Here is a 22,310-nt window from a genome sequence, read left to right on the forward strand (position 1 = left end):
GCCAGGACGGGTTGGAGACTCGGGGCGCGAGGGCAGGGGCAGGGAAGCAAAGGCAGAGAAGGAGAGCGGGACAGTGTGCCACGTGGGGGTCACCCCTGCAAAAGGCAGCAGGCACAGGCAGGACAGCTGATTACTACTGGGCTGGGGCTTTCAAATGACTGACTAGAGACTGCTGTGCCTGTCATTGCTGGGCTTTTTGTTTTATTTTGTTTTGTCTTTTGTTTTGAGACAGGATCTTGCTCTGTCACCTAGGCTGGAGTACAGTGGTGTCATCACAGCTCACAGCAACCTCAAACTCCTGGGCTCAAGCGATCCTCCTGCCTCAGCCTCCCAGGTAGCTGGGATTACAGGCATGCACCACCGCACTAAGTTTTGTATTTTTTGTAGAGATGAGGTCTCGCTCCCGGCTCAGGTTGGTCTTAAATTCCTGGCCTCAAGTGATCCTCCTGCCTCAGCCTCCCAAAATGCTGGGATTAAAACATGAGCCACCTTGCTCAGCCTCCTGTTGTTGTTTATGAATTACAGTGACTGTAGGATTTTGTAGTTCCCCAAAGTGATCCAAGTGACCTGAGTTCTCATCCTGAGTCAGGAGAAGAACTTCTCTCTGGGTAAATTTGAAAGAGATGGTGAGAAACAAAAATAAAGCAATTTTAAAATTACATCTCATGAGTCTTGCCTAGTTCAACATAATGATTTCAGAAGAGAAACTTCCCACCTGAGAGCGGCCCCTCCCTCGCACCTGGGTAATTAGGAACTCAAGGACGCCTTTCCTACCTCGATCCTTTTTCTTTCGCGGCACTTTTGCCGACAGCAGTGTTTCGTCCAGAAGTAGGCTCTGATTTCTCTTCTGTGGGAGATCCAAATCCAGCGTTGGAACGAAAGCTGTTTTTTTTTTTTTTGGTTATTTGCAAAAAACCAAGTTCAATCAATCATATGGAAAATAACAACAAGTTACATTTATTTGCAAGGCATTTTATAAGTTGACAAGGCATTTTCACTTCATTCTATGATTTGATTCTTTCAGCATTATGAAGTGGGGGACCAGGCAGTGTTTCCTCTGCAGCTTAGGGGACCAAACCTGCTAACACTGCGGTCCCCAAGCCCCGGGGGCGGTGAACCAGTACTAGTCCATGGCTTGCTAGGAACCGGGCCACACAGCAGGAGGTGAGCGGCAGGTGAGGGAGGGAAGCTTCATCTGTATTTACAGCCACTCCCTGTCGCTCACATCACCGCCTGAGCTCCACCTCCTGTCGGATCAGAGGCAGCAGGAAAACAAGCTCAGGGCTCCCACTGATTCTGCATTATGGTGAGTTGCATAATTATTGCATTATATATTACAATGTAATAATAATAGAAATAAAGTGCACAATACATGGAATGTGCTTGAATCATCCTGAAACCATTCCCTACCCCAACCCTTGTCCGTGGAAGAATTGTCTTCCATGAAACTTGGTCCCTGGTGCCAAAAAGGTTGGGGAATGCTGTGCTCACAGACACTAAGTCATGTGGCTCAAATCACTGTAGGTCCACAGCAGACAGAATGCAAAACCAGATTTCCCATCTCCTTTTGCAGAGATCTTTTTCATAGCAACTTAGAAAGCAACGATGCAAGTGTATTACCATAAGAAAAACCAAGTTGCCCAAATCTACAATCTAAATAGTTTTTCACTCCAGAATTAAGGGGAGAGTTGTTAGAGTAGAGAGAAAACATCATTTTCTTACCTGGCCTTTTCTTTACTTGATCTTCTTAAGGAAGATGAAGAAGAAATACTTCGCCCATAAGTCATGTCTGATGATTTGTCTTCCATAGATAGAGGTGGAGAACTAAAATTTTACATATTTGAAATTGCATACAAATTAAAATAATTTATTCATCAATATTGGCTTTGTTCTTTGAAACAGATTTTTTTTCCCTGAAAGTCACATTTGGAGCTGACTTTTAACAGTGATACGCTATTTTAAAAGCATAAAGGGGAAGTTATGAGATAAAAAGAATATTATAAAGCTTTTCATAAGCTAGAAGAGAAAATATTTGCATAAAATGTATCACAAAAGAACAATACTATATAGATATATAGATGATCATTTTAAAGAAGAATGTGAAAGCTTTAAGTTTCATCTCTACCATTTACTTCTTATTTAAAGGAAAAATGTTGGGTGATAGTTAAGGTCCAGTACACCGTTCTGGAGACCTGTGAACACTATTCATCTTGGATCGCCTCTATTTAGACGTTCTTCAATTACCCCACGGGTAAGAGGCCCTGGCTGCAAAAATGCATTTGGAATTGCCTGGAAATACGGAGTCAAAGGGAAAGAGCAGAGAGCTCTTTTGGTGGTGGCTATTCCATGTCAGGCTATGATTTATGGACCAGTGTTTATTTTCACGGTGGTGCTAGATACAGGAGAAAAGAATCTGGAAATCTTTACATAGTCACATGTTTGTTGGACAAACAGAAAAGAAAAAACGAAAAACACGTGCTTCCCTGCATCCCACCTTTTCCCCAAAGACTCACGCATCAGAAGGTTTCGTGTTGATTAAGAGCACAGCCCGTAGTAGGTCACTTGGTTCTTGTAAGCAGAGCTCCTTCAAAAGCAAAAGTTTGGTGCCAGGATTGATCTGTAAGATAATTTAAGGACTGAAAAGTAGTATCTGCCTGGGTCGTATTTTTTAAAATGAATATTGACAGACTATGTCTTCAACTGTTTGATGTGTCTAAGTTCACACACACACACACACACACACACACGTAATATACATATATAAAATTAGAATTAGGAACCTGAAGCTTGTGGACAGTCTTGCCTTTGGGCAGGATACATACAATTTCCGAAAATCTTTATTGCTTTGCACTTTGCTGTTTCATTCTATAATTATCATCTTGTCCCTTGAAAGTATCTGAGTTTGCAAATCCATCTATCTACCTAAGGGAGAATTTACTGTCTGTAAAAGCAACTAAGCACTGAAACAGATTACGAAGAGTGTTGTGAGGATATCTAAAAATAGGCTAGAGAAAGCCCTGTGCAGGCAACTGTAGCAGCCTGCTAGAAGAGGGCTAGACTGGATCACCTTCCGAGATCTTTTCCCAATCAGTCAAGTCATGATTAGAGAGCCTTTTCTCAGCCAAGATGCTTTTCATGATCCTTTTAAAATAAGGCAAAAGTAATCCTTTAAAAATAAGACAGATCCTGTCATTCTTCTGCCCGGGGGGACCCAAACACAGTTTCTCATTGCACTCAGAGTGAAGTCCACGTCCTGACGGTGGTCTCCGAGACCCACCCGACCTGGCCTCTCGTTGCCTCTCTGATCTTGTCTTTACACCCTCCTCCCGCTTTGTTTGCTGCGCTCCAGCTGCGCTGGCTTCCTGCTGTTTCTTCCACACACTAAGCAACTCACACATTAGGGATTTTGCACTGGGGGTTTCCTCTGCCGAGAAAGCTCTTCCCCCAGCTGCTCATGGCTAAATCTCTGACCTCCGGCAAGATTTTGCTCTGATGTCACCCTCCATGAGGCCAAGCTGACCACAATTACCAAAACTGCAACCACCCACTCCAGCTTCCCCAGCTCTGTGGAGCCTGACCCGCCTCTGTTCTGCCTTCCTTCGCCTTTGGCGCTTCTTGTTTCCAACACTGGGCTCACATACATTCATCTGTCCTGTCTGCTGTTCACTCTCTGTCCCCTCCCTCCCACTCGTGCCATGGGGCAGAGACCTCTGTCTCTTTTGTTCACTGACATTCTCAGAGCCTCCAATATCAGAAGCTTAATATTTACTGAATGAATGAATCAGAGCATTCTCCTTAATGAAGGATATTATCTCATGGATATTTTTTAAAACCTCACGACCAAATATATTTTGTCACGACTTTATCGGATCTATGGCAACATTTTCCCAGTAAGTGTTCTGTGTTGGTTTCATTAGCTCTTTTCCTCGCATCTTTGTGCTGATGTTAGTGTTGGTTCCTTTTAAATTAATCAGTGTTGAAAGCGGTGGGCTTTCTAGGAGTGGTTTCTCCGTGGTCTGTGTGTGTTACAGGCTGCCGCTGTAGGGTTTGGAGGCAGCAGGGGTGCAGGTGGGGGAGGTGGAAGGAAGAGCCAGAGGAAAGTTCTAGGCCAGCTCTTTTTCATTATTCAAGATCGCTCTCATTCTCTGCTGCCCTGATTAGGTGCTTCCTGCAAGCGAGGCTCAGCTATGTGACTCTTAACGACGTTGTCTGTAGGGCAGAGAAATTTGTAGGACAGAGGAAGGGCAGAGGAATTTACTTGGGTGGGGCAAGTAACCCCACCTAAGTAAGGTTTGAGCTAACCACAAACCTTTGCTTCTGGTCATTGCTTGCTCGCTACACCGCTGTAACGGGAATTATGGGATGAGGTCATTGAAGCACGGGCGACTGGCCCATCAGGCAATAGAGGGCAACCAACCCGCCAATTATTTCAAAAGGCAATAGTGGGCAACCAATCATTTTAAAGGTCAATGATCCATGCGTAGTCGGCTTGTGCGCAGCTTGTGCACCATGGGGATAAAAGGCATGCCGTTGTTCCGGTCGGGGTCCTTGCCTGCGAGAGTGGCCACTGTGTTGGTGCTCTGGGGCTTGGACCCTGGCTAGCCAGAAAATAAACCTCCTCTTGTGTGATTGCATCCTCGATGTCTCTGCTTTTCTGTCCGGTGGGGCTGTGGAAGGTCGGTCCCTAACATTTGGGGGCTCGTCCGGGATTTGCCTTCCCCACAGACTACCGGATAGAACTCAGGGCTGAGGGAGGAGTGTGAAAATCCACCCCGGACTAGCCGGGTGTGGTGTTAGGCAAGGGACGCGGAATCCCCTTGCAGGACCCCGAATCAGGACGCCGGCACAGGACCTAGGCGGACGCGCTGGTGGGTCGCCGGTAGGAGCCAGGCGGAGACGTCCTCTGGCCCCGTTTGGACTCCGGAGCTGACCTTGTAGCCAAGGGCTCGGTCAGGAGGAGACCGGGGAGTAGGTCCGGACTAGGTTAGGTTGTCTGTTTACCTCACTGTCCACTTGTCTGTTGTCTGCTTTGTTTGTCGCCGGCTTTCTGTGTGTGTGTGTGTGTGTGAGTGAGTGTGACATCTCTCATTGGCTTGTTGGAGTCTCTGGGTTCTGTGGTTTCAGCCCGAGAACCCATCAGGGTTGCATGGGTTTTCGGGCTGGGGCCGTGGGATCAGGGGACCCGCGAAAAGATCCGCAGGGGCAACTAGAACCTCCAGGTAAGCATTCCCCTGCATGGGCTGGCAGCGCACAGTGTATCTCCTGCCGCCCGTGCCAGGAGTGGCTATGCGGGAGGGGCACAGCCGTTACCTCCGTAGGGAGTGAAAGGCTAGGGATTCAGATCCTTGTCCCCAGTGCCCCAACTGCGGAATATCGGTTTGCACATCTGCCTATTATTGACTAGCCATGGGACAGGCTCTAACAACGCCATTGTCCATCCTGGTGAGCCATTTTAAGGATGTCAGGGTAAGGGCACACAACCTGTCGCTGGAGGTCAAGAAGGGAAAGTTTGTTACCCTTTGTAAGGCCGAGTGGCCCACGTTTGGAGTGGGGTGGCCCAGGGAGGGCTCGTTTGATGCCTCCTTGATCGAAAAGGTAAAAGGGGTGGTATTTGGCCACCACGGCCACCCTAATCAGATCCCCTATATTGTGGTCTGGCAAGACTTGGTTCGAGACCCACCACCTTGGCTGAAGGCCCTCCTACCTGCCCCGAGGGGAAAGGCGGAAGTTCTGGCAGTTAAAAAAGTCAGAAAGGAGGGGGCGCGGAGTCCGAGGTCCGTTGGGACGCCAGTGTTGCCAGATTCCAATCTCTACCCAGACCTAACAGGTCCCGAATGGAACACGCCTCCGCCCTATAACCCTGGGGCAGCCTCTGCGGCTCTCCCGGCCCAGGCGGATGCGGGACCACCGGCAGCGGGGCCAGCCTATGGGACCAGACAGCGGGCTGGCCGAGCCACAGATCCGGAGCCCGTAAAGGCGCTCCCTCTAAGGGCAGTGGGACCCCTGGGGGAGGATAGAACACAGACATTCCAATATTGGCCCTTCTCTACCAGTGATCTTTATAATTGGAAATCTCAAAACTCGAACTTCTCCGAGAATCCGAGAGACCTAATTAATCTTTTAGACTCTGTTCTTTTCACTCATCAGCCCACCTGGGATGATTGCCAGCAGTTGCTTAAGGTGCTCTTCACAACGGAGGAAAGAGAAAGGATTCAGGGGGAGGCGCGGAAGCTGGTTCCGGGGGAGGACGGAAGACCTACTACAAACCCGCGAACCATTGACCGAACTTTTCCCCTTGAACGGCCGCTTTGGGACTACAATGAGGCTGAAGGTAGGGAGCGTCTCTGGGTCTACCGCCAGACTCTGATGGCCGGTCTCCGTATGGCGGCGCGAAAGCCGACCAATTTGGCTAAGGTAGGAGATGTTTGTCAGGGGCCGGAGGAGAGCCCGGCAGCATACTTAGAGAGGATCATGGAGGCCTTCCGGCAGTACACCCCCATAGATCCCACTATGGAAGAGAGCAAGGCAGCTGTTATGATGGCGTTTGTCAATCAGGCGGCCCCCGACATTAGGCACAAGGTGCAGAGAATAGATAGATTGGGCAAGAAGACTCTACAGGACCTGTTAGAAGTGGCAGAGAAGGTCTATAACAATAGAGAGATGCTAGAAGAGAGGTTAGAGAGGATCAGAAGAGAAGACAGGAAATTCGAAGCTGGGGAAGCACGGAAAGCAAACAGAGAGATGGCTAAAATCCTGCTAGCTGCCACAAGAGGGGGACAGATAGGGTCAGAGGACAGAGAAAGGCCCTGGCGGGAGAGGCTAGGCAAGGATCAATGTGCCAATTGCAAGGAGCATGGGCATTGGGCCCGAGAGTGCCCCAAAAGAAAGAGGGGCGAAGACTTGGAGGTCCTGAAAAAGTCATGGTTGCAGGACAGGTGACAGACAAATAGGGAAGATGGGGTTCGGTCCCCCTCCCCGAACTTAGGGTAACTTTGCAAGTGGAGGGGAACCCAGTCAGCTTCCTCATAGATACAGGAGCAGAACATTCGGTACTAACGGAAGACACAGGAAAATTGTCCAGTAAGACCAGTTGGGTGCAGGGGGCAACAGGAGCCAAACTATATCGGTGGACCACATGGCAGAGATTGGGTTTGGGTTCAGGAAAAAGTCGCCTACCCTGTTCAACAAGGCCCTCCATGATGACCTTGGGTTTGCGGAAAAGGCTCCACCTCTGTATGAAGGGTTTAGGGCAGGGCGAGCATGGGAGTGGACTGTGCAAATGGAAGACGCTTTTCAGGCCCTGAGGGCAGCCATGCTGGAAGCCCCGGCCCCAGTACTCCCTGATCCTACTTGTCAAAAAAAAAAAAAAAAAAAAATTAGATCCGGTGGCGGCGGGGTGGCCAGCGTGCTTGCGAATCATCGCAGCCACGGCCCTGTTGGTCAAAGACGCTGATAAGCTCACCCTAGGGCAGCGGCTGCAGATCACCACCCTGCACGCCATAGAGGGGGTTCTGAAGCAGCTACCGGGACGGTGGATCACAAATGCGAGGCTGACTCATTACCAAGGGCTTTTGCTGGATGCATCCCGCATCAAGTTCCAGACCCCTGCCGCCTCGAATCCAGCTACGCTTCTGCCAACCCCCGCTGCAGCCGCACCTGAACGTGATTGCCTTGAGATCCTAGCCGAGACCCAGACGACCCGTAGAGACTTGAAGGATCGCCCCCTTCCAGGTAGCGACCTGACCTGGTTCACGGACGGAAGCAGTTTCATCCGGGACGGACGCAGGTACGCATGGGCGGCCATAGTAGATGACCAAGGTAAACTTGTCTGGGCGACACGCCTTCCGCAAGGGACATCTGCTCAGAAGGCAGAACTAATAGCACTGACAGAGGCTCTTAGCCAGGCCCGAGGAAAAAGGCTGACGGTGTACACTGACAGCCGCTATGCCTTTGGGACTGTGCACATACATGGGGCCCTCTACAGGGAAAGGGGCTTCATCGCGGCAGAGGGAAAGGAAATTAAGCACATGCCTGAAATACTCCACCTACTAGAGGCTGTTTTGCTGCCAAAGGCAGTGGCGGTAGTCCATACTCCCAGACACCAGAGCGGGGATTCCATGGAAGCACGGGGCAATCGGACAGCAGACGCTGAAGCTAAGAAGGCTGCAGAAGACACTCCGCAGCCAGACATCCTGCACCTTAGCTTGCCACCCCCAGGCATGGGACGGTTGCCTCCTCTGCCGGACTGTAGATGAGGTCTGGGCCTCAGAGCAGCTACATGAAGATGGCTGGTTGCGGGACGAAGGGCATTGCCTAATAGTGCCAGAACTCTTAGGACGCCACCTGTTAGAACACCTGCATCAGACCACACATCTAGGGAAGAGAAAGATGCTGCAACTGCTGGACACTGCTCAACTAAGGTTCAAGTCACAAGGACGGGTTCCAGATGACATCGTCAAAAGTTGCCGAGCCTGTCAGGTCATGCAGCCGGGGAGGACCAGAGGGACCCATGCAGGTACGAGGGAAAGGGGGAGGCAGCCAGGACTATTTTGGGAAGTAGATTTCACAGAGGTCAAGCCTAGAAAATACGGGTACCAATATTTACTGGTCATAATAGATACGTTTTCCAGATGGGTAGAAGCCTTCCCTACGAAAGGAGAAACAGCTTTGACAGTAGCTAAGAAAATATTAGAAGAAATAGTCCCCAGGTATGGACTGCCGGAAGGGATAAGATCAAATAATATCTGTCAGGTTAGTCAAGGGCTGGCCCAGGCTATGGGGATAGATTGGAAATTACATTGTGCATATAATCCCCAGAGCTCTGGGCAGGTAGAGCGAATAAATAGAACAATAAAGGAGACCCTGACTAAATTGGCCCTGGAGACTGGCGGAGACTGGGTGACCCTCCTTCCCTTCGCCCTGTTCCGAGCTCGGAACACCCCTTATCACTTGGGTTTAACCCTTTTTGAAATCATGTATGGCACACCCCCTCCTGTAGTTCCTAGAATGAGCCCTGAGGCAGGCTCTGCAATGTGTCCACAGTCAAGTATGGCCGGGCCTCCATGCTATCTACCGGCCTGAGGAGGAGGGTGCCGGACACCGTTTCACCCACACCAGCAGGGGATTGGGTGTGGGTGAAACGGCATAACAACAGAACCCTCGAGCCGAGGTGGAAGGGCCCCTATCAAATTATTCTTGTTACCCCCACTGCTCTTAAGGTCAATAGAATAGTAGCGACCTGGATACACCACTCCCACGTGAGACCTGCTAATAAAAAGACCAGGAGCGGTGCCAGGACCAGTGGAAAGCAACTGCAGACCCGAGGAATCCTCTGAAGACCAGACCTGACCCGCATGGTGGCGACAGCCCAGGACTGCTGACCTAGACTTGGACTGGGGTTGTGGCATCTAAAGATTGAACTGGGTGACAACATGGATGGGTCGCGGTGGGGGTTGGTTGTTGTGTTTTGGGGATGTTGTGTTTTTGGTCTAATGTTTTTGGGGTAGAGATCTGCAGCTGTACTTACTGCCCCGAACCCCCACCAACCCTATAACCTTACATGGGTCTAAAGATTACTGTATAATGGTGTTAGTGTTCCCAAAAATAATATACCACACTGAGGAGACAACGTATGAGGGCACAGTAGGGCGAAGAGTCACCAACCTAATTTTTGAAAGAAAGAGAGCCCTTCACAGCCATAACCCTGGCTACTCTTTTTGGCTTAGGGGCAATAGGAGCAGGAACTAGTATCTCTTCTCTGGCAATGCGGCAAAGAGGGTTTAATACTCAAGTCACTAACCTCCCTATCCGAGGTAGTGCTCCAGAACCGGAGGGGGTTAGATCTAGTATTCCTCCAGCAAGGAGGACTGTGTGCTGCCCTCAAAGAAGAATGTCGTTTCTATGCAGACCATACGGGAGTTGTTAGAGAATCTATAGCTAAGGTCAGGGAAGGGCTTGCCCGGCGCAAACGAGAATATGAACAGCAAGCAGGTTGGTTTGAGTCTTTGGTTTAACAGTTCCCCCTGGTTAACAATGCTACTATCCACCCTACTAGGCCCACTCATTATGCTAATCTTAGTCCTTACTTTTGCGCCATGTGTAATTAATAGACTAGTAGCTTTTGTAAAAAAACGGATAAACACTGTCCAGCTACTAGTATGGCAACAACAATATCAGCAGCTATGGTCAAGTGCTATAGAACTAGAGCACCTAAGAGACCTTGAGGACGAGCAAGAGTGCTCATCTGCTACCTAGAGAAAGGGGGGAATGTAGGGCAGAGAAATTTGTAGGACAGAGGAAGGGCAGAGGAATTTACTTGGGTGGGGCAAGTAACCCCACCTAAGTAAGGTTTGAGCTAACCACAAACCTTTGCTTCTGGTCATTGCTTGCTCGCTACACCGCTGTAACGGGAATTATGGGATGAGGTCATTGAAGCACGGGCGACTGGCCCATCAGGCAATAGAGGGCAACCAACCCGCCAATTATTTCAAAAGGCAATAGTGGGCAACCAATCATTTTAAAGGTCAATGATCCATGCGTAGTCGGCTTGTGCGCAGCTTGTGCACCATGGGGATAAAAGGCATGCCGTTGTTCCGGTCGGGGTCCTTGCCTGCGAGAGTGGCCACTGTGTTGGTGCTCTGGGGCTTGGACCCTGGCTAGCCAGAAAATAAACCTCCTCTTGTGTGATTGCATCCTCGATGTCTCTGCTTTTCTGTCCGGTGGGGCTGTGGAAGGTCGGTCCCTAACAGTCCTCTCTGTTTCCTGGAAGCAAATTGGTCCAGAGGGCTTCTGCTGCCAGCCTTGCCCACCCCAGGCCTGAGTTCTCGCACCGGCCTGGCAAACAAAGCACATAGCTGCTTTTACACTTCTGAGCTCTCCCGTCACCTGAGGAAGCATGTATTTTTGATGATGCTCTCTGAGATCTGCCATCACAAGCTGTCTTGTTCTTCTGTGTGATTTTTTTTCTCTCTCTCTTCCTTTTTTCCTCCTGCACAGCTTCAACCTGATCTCAGGGGCTTTTGGTGACCTTGACATTTTTTTTTTTTTTAAACAGAGTCTTGCTCTGCTGCCCAGGCTGGAGTGCAGTGGCATGATCATAGCTCACAGCAGCCTCAAACTCCTGGACTCAAGTGATCCTCTTACCTCAGCCTCCTGAGTAGCTGGGACCACAGGCATGCCTAGCTCCTTAAAATTTTTTGAAGTCTGCAGACCAAATCTGCTTTCTAGTATTGCCTAAAATGAGATTTGTGGGTTTTTAAAATTTTCCCCATTCTTATTGCTTTTGGTTTCCAAAAGAAGTAGAAAATGCTGACTTAATCAGCCATGTCAAAAAGTCCCCAAGATTTTAATTTTTAGCTTCCTACTTTTCTGAATATTCTCACTGAATTACATTAAATATTGTTTTAAAATCATAATTATAAATGTAGTTATGTAAAATATTCTTCTTTGTTACATTTTTAAATCCAGTATTAAAAAAATTTAAATCCAGTATTAAAATTTGGTTAATTATGATTATATTATAATTAATAAATAAAAATACTTATACTTCTATACTTATCATGAACACTAAGCCCTAGAAGTAACAGAACCTGAAAATTAAAAATGATCCGTCTTTTATGTCTTCTTCTTTTTCTTTTTGGTTGAGATGGGGTCTCACTATGCTGCCCAGGCTGGAGGGCGGTGGCCTTCACAGGTGCCATCATAGCACACACTGTAGTTTAGAACTCTTGGGCTCAAGCAATCCTCCTGCCTCAGTCTCCCGCATAGCTGGGACTACAGGTGCCCGTCACTGCACCTAGCTTTTCTTTTCTATCTTACCTGAAACTTGAGACTGGCATTAGCAAGCGGATTCAGCTATCCGTAATCAGATTCTAATTAAAACTGTGCAAAAACACAGAAGTCTTACAACTAGACAAGGTTAAGGATGACTTGCTGATTTTCAAATTTCTGTCTGTTAAAATATAAATTATATTAGGCAGTGATAAAATGGCAATGTAATGGCATCGTGATTAAAGAAAATATAATTACCCTACATCCTAAAATACAAATATGTGCTGCCACTTACCCGGCCGTAATCATAGAATCCATCAGTGATTATGTTACCCGATGACAAATAGCCAGTCTGGCTATATTTCAGGGGAAGATTGTTGTTGAGCAATTTGTTATAAGCTGCCTCGCTGAATTTATTTTTTCGACTTACTGATAGGTTAACTTCGTCAAGGATATCTAAAGCCCTGTCAATAAAAGCAAAAGGCATTAATTGCTGTACACAGGCAATCCAACAGTGAGTCCCCATCTATATACCTGCCTTAGATCCTGAAGGGAGAATTGGGGTGTTTGAAAGCCCACAGCCTCCCCGACCCTTTTAGATAAAGTAACACCGACAGAGTTATGAAGACAAATCTGCCCTTGTTGAGGATAACATATGCCATGCAGTAACTCATGTAAACAGTTGAAAAGGACACGCTCAGGAAACAAACAAACAAAAAAGTTCTTTGTTCATTTAAAGCAAAGTTAGTATGGGACCCAACTTTTTCAGCTAACCAAGCAATACATGCAAAGAATAAAAATGTTTAGAAATGAGCAGAGGAGATGTGACTATGGAACTTTAAAACCCTATTTGCGGATACACTAAAGGCACTAACTCATCTGTTGTTGGTAAGGAGAGCTGATTCGGTGAGGGCGGTTAAATCTGGGATTTGGGTGGAAAGGTTTGGATGGGTGGGGCAGCAAAACAGAGAGGGCAGTCCTGGCTCACCCGTTTTATTTTAATCATGAAAGTTGAGAGACAATAGGATCTGTTTGGCAACAGCAGAGGAGAGTGAAAGAGAAGCATTTATCAAGATGGAGAGGCGGAGAAGCGAATGTTGAAGGTGACTTTGTAATGAGCAGAGAGCGAGCGCCCTGGTGGGCAGGAGTGGGGACAGTCCCTTCAGAGCTAAGCCTTTGCTGGGGACCGCAGAGCCCCTGAGCGCTCTGCCACCGGAGAGGGGGCAGTGTGGACTCTGCTGGACTGTCCTGTGCTTCTCTTGCCCTCCACCTGGGCCAGAAACCTGAGGCGGCCGCTCACCCAAGCTTGCACAACTCAATGGCGGTGAGCTCGTCGCCGGCGCACACCATCACGGCCCAGCTGGCGTGCTTCCGCACCTCGTCGTTCTTGGAGCGCAGGAGGTCCACGAGGGGCTCCAGCCCACCGGCATTTCTCAACTAAAAGCAGGAGCCAAAATGTTACGCACGAAGAGTATAAATAGTTATGCTTTTCAAAATCTCATTATTTGACTGTTAAAAGGCTTTAACTATGTAAATGCATTTTAGGATTTAGATTTATAAAATCCAGGGGGGAAAACAATCGAATGCAAACCTTTAGGTGCAGGACCCGGTATTCTGGCCCCAGTAAAGTAATAGAGGGAGGTCATCCCGCTTTTACGTGGGACGGGGACTGGGGCAGGGGCCTGTCTTCTCGCTGCCTGTGTTAACTGCCCTCTGCGTGTTTACTCTGCTCCTAAACACTGAATGCTCATTTGGCCCTGTGGTAAACACAATAAGTGTCCCCCAAAGATGTCCTCGCCCCTGGAAGGGACTTTGCAGAGGTGATTATGTTAAGCATCTTGAGATGGGGAGAGTATCCTGGATTGGCCAGGTGGGCCCAGTGTGATCAGAGGATCTTCACAAGAGGGAGATTTGCGTGCTGGGGAAAGGACATGTGATGGCAGCAGAGGCCGGAGTGACGTGCTTTGAAGCTTGAAGAAGGGTCGGAAGCCAAGCAATGCAGCAGCCTCCAGAAGCTGGAAGGGCAAGGAAATGGGTCCCCCTACAGCTTCCAGAAGGAACGCAGCCCTGTCAGCACCTTGATTTTAGCCCAGAGAGCCAGTTGTGGCCTCTGACCTCCCAAACTGCAAGATAATAGATTTGCATTGCTGCGAGCCCCTCCTGTGGTGGTGAAGTTGTTACAGCAGCAACAGGAAGCTAACACAGTCCCCAAGGCTGGGGCAGAGGAAACATCGAGGGCGAGCAGCACCGCCAAGTCAGGAGGGTGGCCAAAGCAACAGTGAAGCAATTCTCTAGAAAAAGACCCATCTTGGCTACCCTTACGCAGCATCTTCTATTCCTTTCTCCAAGGAGTGAAGAAGAGAAGAAAAAGAACAAGAAGAGGATTGGAGGGAATGACATTAATTACATTATTAAAAGCAATTACTCGTGTATAAAATTATTCCAATGGGGGGGGTAAGATCTGACACAGCTCTTGTATCTGAAATGCAATACTGAATTATCTGAGCCTGGGGGACAGAAAGAATATTCTACCAGTCTCTATGTGTAGTATCTGCAGGCAATAAGGTCTGCATTTAGTCATTCTCATCTCAAACACAGGGACCCTGGCAGGGCTTACGTATTAGCATGCGTAACTTGGGCAGCTTAGATAAGTTCCCGTGAAGCATGCTACGCTTAGCAACCCGGATTTCTGAACATCTTTATTTCTGGGTATAATACAAGATAGTAATCTAATTCCATGTGTTCTCTTGGCAAGGGTCTAATTATTTCATTCATCCCTCCATTCATTCCTTAATTCATTCCTTCATTCATTCACTTAACAACTGTTTATTCAGCATATATCATGTGCCAGGTATATGTTATTGACATGGATGCAGGAAAAAACATCTCCATTCCCTTCCCTATAAGGCTTGTAGTCTTTCATACAGGAACCATAAAAGGCAAAAAAGGAAGACACAGGAGTGACACACGGGTGCCATGGGCGCAGAGAGGAAGATGCACTCAATTTTGGGAATTGAAGAAAGGCCTCGTGGAGGACAGGATGGTTGAGGGGCTTTTGAAGGAGAAATGGGAATTGATCAGGTAGAAAAAAGAGAGGAAGCGGGGAGATCGAGGAGCAACTACGAGAACAGAGCATTCTGATAGCATCACAGGCCGCCTGGCATTTCTGGAGAGAAGAGTCCCGCCTGCGCAGGCGGGAGTGTGGGCTGGCAGGTAGGCAGGGGCGGGTCATCCGGGCCCTTGCATGTGGCGCAGAGCAGCGTAACTTTCACCGAGTGGTGATGGGAAGCCACTGGGGTGCGCAAGGATGCGGTGAGGGACTGGAGGCAGTAAGGGGAACGGAAGGGAACAGGAGGGAGCAGCGAAGCCCTGGGATTCCGGGAACTGGACGGGTTTCCCTGCAGGCTGCGTGACAGTGTGCCCAGGACACTGTTTGTTACCATGCTCTCGATGCCTCGCAGAGTGCCTGGCATGTAGTAGTTGGTTCCTACCTGAATGGACGCGTGCAAATGAACTGAGTCAGTGGGGCTAGAGAAGGGGGATGGGACAGAGATCTACCAGTCGGAAGACAAGATCTGTCACTGTCTGGGCAGGCAGACAGGCTGAGGCTTGGGCTCTGGACTAAGCAAGATGTTTTCTCATATTCCTGATCTGCCAGCTCTGCTTTGAGCAAATTCTATATGTTTCTTTCTTTGTTTTTATTTTTGAGATAGTGTCTTGCTCTGAGGCCCAGGCTGGAGTGCAGTGGCATTATCATAGCTCACAGCGGCCTCGAACTCCAGAGCTTGAGCAATCCTCCAGCCTCAGCCTCCTGAATAGCTAGGACTACAGATGTGGGCCACTATGACTGGCTAATTTTTTCTATTTTCAGTAGAGACGGGGTCTTGCTCTTGCTCAGGCTGGTCTCCTGACCGCAAATGATCCTTCTGCCTTGGCCTCCCAAAGTGCTAGGATTATAGGCATGAGCCGCCACTCCCAGCCAGCAAATTATTTCTTTAAGCTTCCTTTTCCTCATCTGTAAAATGAGGATTATAAACATATCTATTTCAATTGTGGCTTAAATGCACATAAAGTACTTAGTCTGGTGCCTGGCAAATAGTAAGTGCTCAATAAATGTTGGCTTTGGGTTTTTTTGGTCACCATGAGTGTCATGGTGACAAGTAACTATGAGAACATTGAGAGGGAAAAGAGACATTTGTTAGTTTAAATCAATTTTTTTTATGAAAATTTAATAAGATCGCTGTAAGCACCAAGAAAATATTTATATAATGGACTTTCAAAAAATATACAATAGTATTTTAAAATTATGAAATAGATGAGAACTACAGGAGTATATATAACTGATATGCATAATTTAAAGAATCCTAGTAAAAGACACTCCTGTTGTCTACCACCCCGCTTAAGAAATGGCATATTTTTCCACACCTAACAGGTGCGGTGCCACCGTCTGCGGACACGCTTGAAGCTCTGACTTGGGCGGGGCAAAGACAATATCTGTAACCTAAACATTTGTACCCCCGTGATATGCTGAAACAACAACAAAAGCACAGTTAGACCTCTGATTTGGCTAAATAAAATTAAAGTAATTCTAATAAAAACAAAAGAAATGGCACATTTCAATGACATTGAACCCCTCTGTGACTTCTCATTCACTTCCCCCCTTACTCCTCCCAGAGGCAACCACTTTCCTAAATTGGGGATTCATCGTTCCCTTGCTTTTCTTTATAGCTTTAACTTGTATGTGTGTATGCCTAAATAATATATTGCTTAGTCCTGCATATTTCTGAATGTTATAGAAATGGAGTTATAAGTATGTATTTTTCTCCAACTTGTTTTTTCTCAGCATAATGCTAGTGAAATCCATCCCGGTTGATGTATGTAGCTGTTGTTCATTCATTTTCACTGATGTAAGATTCCATTTCAGGAATACAGCACGATGGATGTATTCATTCTTCTCTTAATAGGTGGACAATTGGTTTTTTTCCACTTGTTTAGATACTAAAATAATGTTTCCTGGTACACAGAGGGAAGAGATCCCCCCTTAGGTATAGACCTAGAAACAGAATTGCTAGGTTATATTAATACATACAGTGTGCTCATCTTTTTGGCTAAAACAAATGGCAATTTGTTTTCCAAAGTGTACCAATTTTGAAGGACTTCAATGATCGATAGGTTCAAACACTTGAAAATGTTTCAAATTAATCCACCAGTAGGTACAGACGAGAAAAATGAGAGAATGAATGTCATTACCGAGTTTCCCCGAAAATAAGACCTACCCATAAAATAAGCCCTAGCAGGATGTGTAAGCATTTGCGCAATAGAAGCCCTACCCCAAAAATAAGACCTAGTGATGGCTGTGGCTACGCAGCTTCTGCACAACCCATGCATTTTGTCGCAGAGCCGTAAAGATGAGCAGCCCTTCTCTTCTGCCCCATCGTGACAGCTACTATCCCAGGGGTGACCGGAAAGGTGTGGGCAGCCCCACCAACAAGGTCGGCTCCCCCTGTCAGGTCCCGGCCATCCTGTGCGTGCTGCAAGCTGAGGCTTTGAGGGGAAGATAACACATCCCCTGAAAATAAGCCCTAGGGTGTCTTCTTCAGGAAAAATAAATATAAGACCCTGTCTTATTTTCAGGGAAACACGGTATTAAATAAAACTCTCACCTCTGCCCGGGCCTCCACGTCGCACGCAGTTGCGGCAACAGTGAGAGCAGCTTTGCTCTGCACGATGGTGTTTGCAGAATGCAGAGGGCCGATGATGGCGTGCATGATGTCGTGGCTCTGTATGTTCATGCGCAGGGGCTCCTGCATGGCCATGTTCGTTAGCACTGTGGCAGCGTTGGCAACGGCTCCATCTCGTTTGCTAGACAGGACGTTTATTAATGGATCAATACCATCGGCTTCAGCGGCAGCTCTGAAAAAATGAAGGAGAAATGAATGTGATTCATCTGAGCTCAAGAAATTATCTTTGGAGCATGCAACTAAGCTTATCAAACAAATGAGTACAGAAATACAACTCTAGAAATAAATTAATTTGCCATGCGACAAACCCAGGAGTGAGTGCTAGTGATTTAAGTGGAGTCTAGGAAAATTTCAGGTGTGAATGAATTTATTAATAAATTATCTTCTTCCCACTTCTACAGCTTTTGGTTATTAAAAAATATGACTACTATTTCTTAAAAATTCTACTACAGTACAACTGTTATTTTTTTTTTTTAACTCAGTGATACTTAGGAGACCTGGAAATTCTATTCAAAGACAGACTACTAAAATATTCCTAATCATTAGGAAAATAAGGCCTTAAACAGGAAGAATGAGGAAGCATGGAAACACTTGATTTAAGTTAAAATTCTTTAGCTCGTCTTCCCCTTCCTCAAATTAGGTTGTTAATTGTAGGCAGAGGTTAACACATATGAAACCAGAAAATCACTTTGCATGTGAATGCTGCTTTTTACAAATTAAACATCAAAGATGAAAATCATGATATTCATATAGATAATTTTAGTAATATAGGCATATTCAGTTACATTTCCTGTTTCTTGTACAAAAAGATTATAGTTATCATTAACATATTAACATTGTTTTCATAATAGAAAGCCTAAGTCTTCTTTTAAGAACATGCTACTTTCTATAGTCCTTGTTTTATAATCCCTTTAAAAATTCATAATAGTAAAAATAAAAACTAGAGCGTTTTAATGAATTGGAGATGATTTAATTATGTTTGTTGATGTTTGGAACTGCTTCATATAGGAGATATTCTAAGCAATAAGATATACAGAGCATCCTGATTTTAAAGGAAGATCCAAAATTATGTGTTAAAAATCCATTTAAATCATCATGTAATAGAGGTTGTCAAGACAATTAAAAAAATACTTGAGACTGCCTCCAATAATATGAAAATCTCTTTTAAGTTTATATTTGACACCTTTTTTTCACTTAGGAGCATATAATAACCAAAATTGAAAAAAAAAAAGTGAGGCTATATGATGTAGCCCATCACTCTGTATTCTAATGAATTAAATTTAATTTGGTTCTGTCACTTCAGTGTGAAGGAGGACTGGCAACTCAAGAGTAGCAGACAGGACAATTGTCCATCAAAGAGGAGATAACAAATAAAACCCCAATCAGGAGACTTATAGGCCCAGGGACAAGGAGGTTCTGTGATTGTGGCACAAACTGGCTCTGAAAGGAACTGAGCCACAGGGCTGGGACAGGGACGAGGGGAGCGGAGGTGGCAGCTCTGGAGAAGGGCCACCTCTCCCCGGGTTCATATGAACCAGTCCATCAAACAGACCACACTGAGGCCAAGGCGAAGGGAGTGAGTAGTCCCTTTCTACTCATTCTCCAGTCCTTGGTGTACATTTAACTCTTCTTGTGCTATCTCTCATTCTTTCTCTGGAAAGACGTCCCTTAAAATTAAAATTAAAACATAGTTGGATGACACACAACCAAAATTTACTTCTACAAAAAAGTTGGAAGGCCCCACCCCTCACTATGATAGCCCAAGGGCCAGCATTTAATTTTCTTTCCTAAGGGATAAAAGAAACACTCTTAAGATAATTTCACTTTCAATTCTCTTTCCTGTTACTAATTGACATGGTAGTCATTTGGTTTTATGAATAATGGAAATATCAGAAATGTCTCATATTTTTACTTACATATTTTTACAGTTGAAACATTGAATATTTTTTTAAAACTTCCAGCAAGAATTTTAAATTATGCACATTTTCTAATTAATTATATATACTTAACCTTTTCAAAAATCATTTTTTTCCTTTGACTCATTTTTCAGGTACTGAATACAATCAGTCTCTTAAACCAAATACTTTGTATTCTTTAATCATTGTAAACATGCCTTAGCCAAAAAGCATGATTCCTTTGTCACTTAGTGGCTTTTCCTTTGATGATGTTCACTTTTTAAAACATCTTGTTGAGTGAAGAAAGAGCATACAACAGAGATACTTCAATGTGCTAGAAGACAGAGCATTTTAAACAAATGCATACCAATCATCTCTCAAAGGTTTTGTCTTTCGTGTGTATCAGGGAGTTTTTGGAAAATTAAAGAATACATAGGATCACACATCATCGTTTTAGTTTCTCGTGAAAACTAAGAAGCTAAGAAAACAGGGTCATTGAGGTGCCAGCATCTACACCAGGCGTACCTGAGCACTCAGCCTTTCTGTTTGATTTTCTTTCTTTCTTTCTCCCGTACAAAGGCACATTTTGACTTGGTTCATTTATAACTCTACCTTCTGCTCTTTTCTCTGCTCTTCATGGAGACAGTAAAGGGAAACACATAAAAACCTAGCTGTTTAAAAATCCAAAGATCCTAGTACACAGTGGAATACAGCTTTTACCAAATTGAACATACACGCCAGGGCAGGAAGACAAATCACATATGCACAGGTGGGAGGAACAACTTGCATGATATGTACATATCTGCCTGGAATTTGCTATGTGCAGCTCTCTGTAAGTCTAGAAAGAATACCTGAGATGAACTTATTATGGTGGAAAAATCAAACTATAATTCTTACCTAAAAAAACTAATTTCATTTATAGAAACAGAGCACAGAATTTGTATTTTTTTAAAAAGAATTGCATTAATTCTGTTTCTTTCAAGCCCAAGACATTCTGTTTTATTTTTCCCCGTGTCTAATATGTACACAAGCTGAAGCCTGTCATATTTTAAAAACATATTTCAGTTTCCTAAATAGTATAGCATTATCCAAATGAAAGGGATGGAAGTCAAACTGCTTTGTTACAAAATCCAGAATTATAGGGCCATATGTCATCACAATAATTTGAAAATATTTTCTGATATTTACTATCATTAGTCTCCATCCAGTTGGAGTTCAATCAAGTAAGAGTTTAAAATGTAAATTGAAAAAAAAAAGCCAAACTAGAAAACAAATATTGGAATGTATAAAAACTTCAGTTTATGTGGTTTGATATATGTAAATGGAGGTGAAGTTTGACATGTTATGTGTATTCAGTCTGTTACCAAGTCCTGAATATTTTTCTCTTCCATATTTTCAAATCTCTCCCTTCTCTCCATCCTCCTCCTGAATCCAAACCAACATCCTCTCTTGTGGATTGACACAAATAATATATAAAGCATATATCACAGATCTCTCCTCTCGCCGTTCCTCCTTTCTCCATCTTACAGCTAAAGTGATCTTTTAAAATTGAAAATATAATCCTATTGCTCCCCTACTTAAAACTTTCATGGTTTCCCACTGCTCAGGATAAAGCCCCAAATTTCTGCCGTGGCCCCCAAGGCCCTGCATGAGTGACTCCATGTACCCCCATCTGCCTCTTCCTCTCTCTGTGTGTGCCCTGGGTCTCTCTGGCGACATTCAACATGCCAGGCTCCTTCCCACCTTAGGGTCCTCCCCTGTCCCACTTGCTGACATATTCTTCCCCAGCATAACTCCTAGTCATCTTTCATCTTTGGGCACAAATCTCTTTTCCTCACCAAAGCATTTCTTGATCCCAAAACTAGGTCTTTTTTATTTTTATTTTTTTACATGACCTCAGGGCATTCATGTGATAAATATATGCATTTCTTTTTGTTTTAAAAAAATGATGTTTGGGCACAAGTATTACCAATCAGAGAAAAGTAACGATTTTAAAATATTATTTTTGCAGCAGTTGTTATGGATCGAATCCAGCACAGTTTTTCATTTAGGTTCCCAAGACTGGCAATGAAAACTCACTTGCAGAAAGTGTACCAAGAATATCACTGAGGAAGAATTCAAATACACAAATAGCGTTTATTTATGGGTCACTGAAAATAGCGTGCTATTCCTGCCTGTGTTTTTGCACTGGTGTTCCTTTTGCCCCCGATACCCTTCCCTGTGGCCCCTGCCCTTCTGCCTAGAGATTTCTGTTCACTCTTCACTCCCTGCTCACCTGTCTCTTCCTCTGCAAAGGCATCGTGACCATCACTGTTCCTCTCTGTTAATCACTCCCTCCTCTGGGCTGTGTCTACACCTGGAGCACCCTTTGTAGAGGTGATATTTGAGTCTTACTTGTACCTCCAGGGCTGAGATGATCAATATATTTTAATTGACTTCAATCAACTCAAGATGAGTGATGGAGAACACCTCTGCAGGTGTTGAGAAGGAGGGAGGGAGGAAGTGCTTAGCGCTGCTTTAAGTTTGCAAGAAGAATTAGGCCCCAACAACATGAGATTTCCGATTTTATCACTTACAGCTGCTCTTGAAATCAGTTCATTTCCTTCCCTACCGCTGATGCTTCTCCAATTATATGGTGTGGTAATTTCTAGACAGAGTTCAATAAATACAATTTTGCACTTGAGACAATTTCTTAGGAACATATCCACTTCTTATATCAAGGGATGTGTGTATTTCTGTCGTTGCAGACATTGTTGACTGTGATTACTTGAGCATGCACCAGATGACACCATTTGGTACCTTTCAGAATTGGATCCTTGCGGCTGTTTGAGGTTCACGTTCAACCCATCTGCAGAGTCTGGTTACATGAATCAAGGGTGACCTTGGGCAGTGGAGAAATCTGTTT

The 22,310-nt window shown here is 45.4% G+C and overlaps 1 protein-coding gene across 2 annotated transcripts in view; it reads right to left on the reverse strand.

The window, feature by feature from the left end:
• The window catches only part of ARMC3 (armadillo repeat containing 3), an 89,149-nt gene that overhangs the window by 17,924 nt on the left and 48,915 nt on the right, over positions 1-22,310 (reverse strand). For both annotated transcript variants that reach the window (XM_012767303.3, XM_075997644.1), the window contains 6 exons: positions 17,433-17,682; positions 13,070-13,206; positions 12,065-12,233; positions 2,514-2,617; positions 1,723-1,824; positions 775-882 (listed from right to left, as the gene is read on the reverse strand). In XM_012767303.3, coding sequence (XP_012622757.1) covers positions 775-882; positions 1,723-1,824; positions 2,514-2,617; positions 12,065-12,233; positions 13,070-13,206; positions 17,433-17,682 — 870 coding nt within the window. The remainder of the gene's footprint in view (positions 1-774; positions 883-1,722; positions 1,825-2,513; positions 2,618-12,064; positions 12,234-13,069; positions 13,207-17,432; positions 17,683-22,310) is intronic.

Source organism: Microcebus murinus, chromosome 25 (assembly GCF_040939455.1).
Source record: "Microcebus murinus isolate Inina chromosome 25, M.murinus_Inina_mat1.0, whole genome shotgun sequence".
NCBI lineage: Eukaryota > Metazoa > Chordata > Mammalia > Primates > Cheirogaleidae > Microcebus > Microcebus murinus.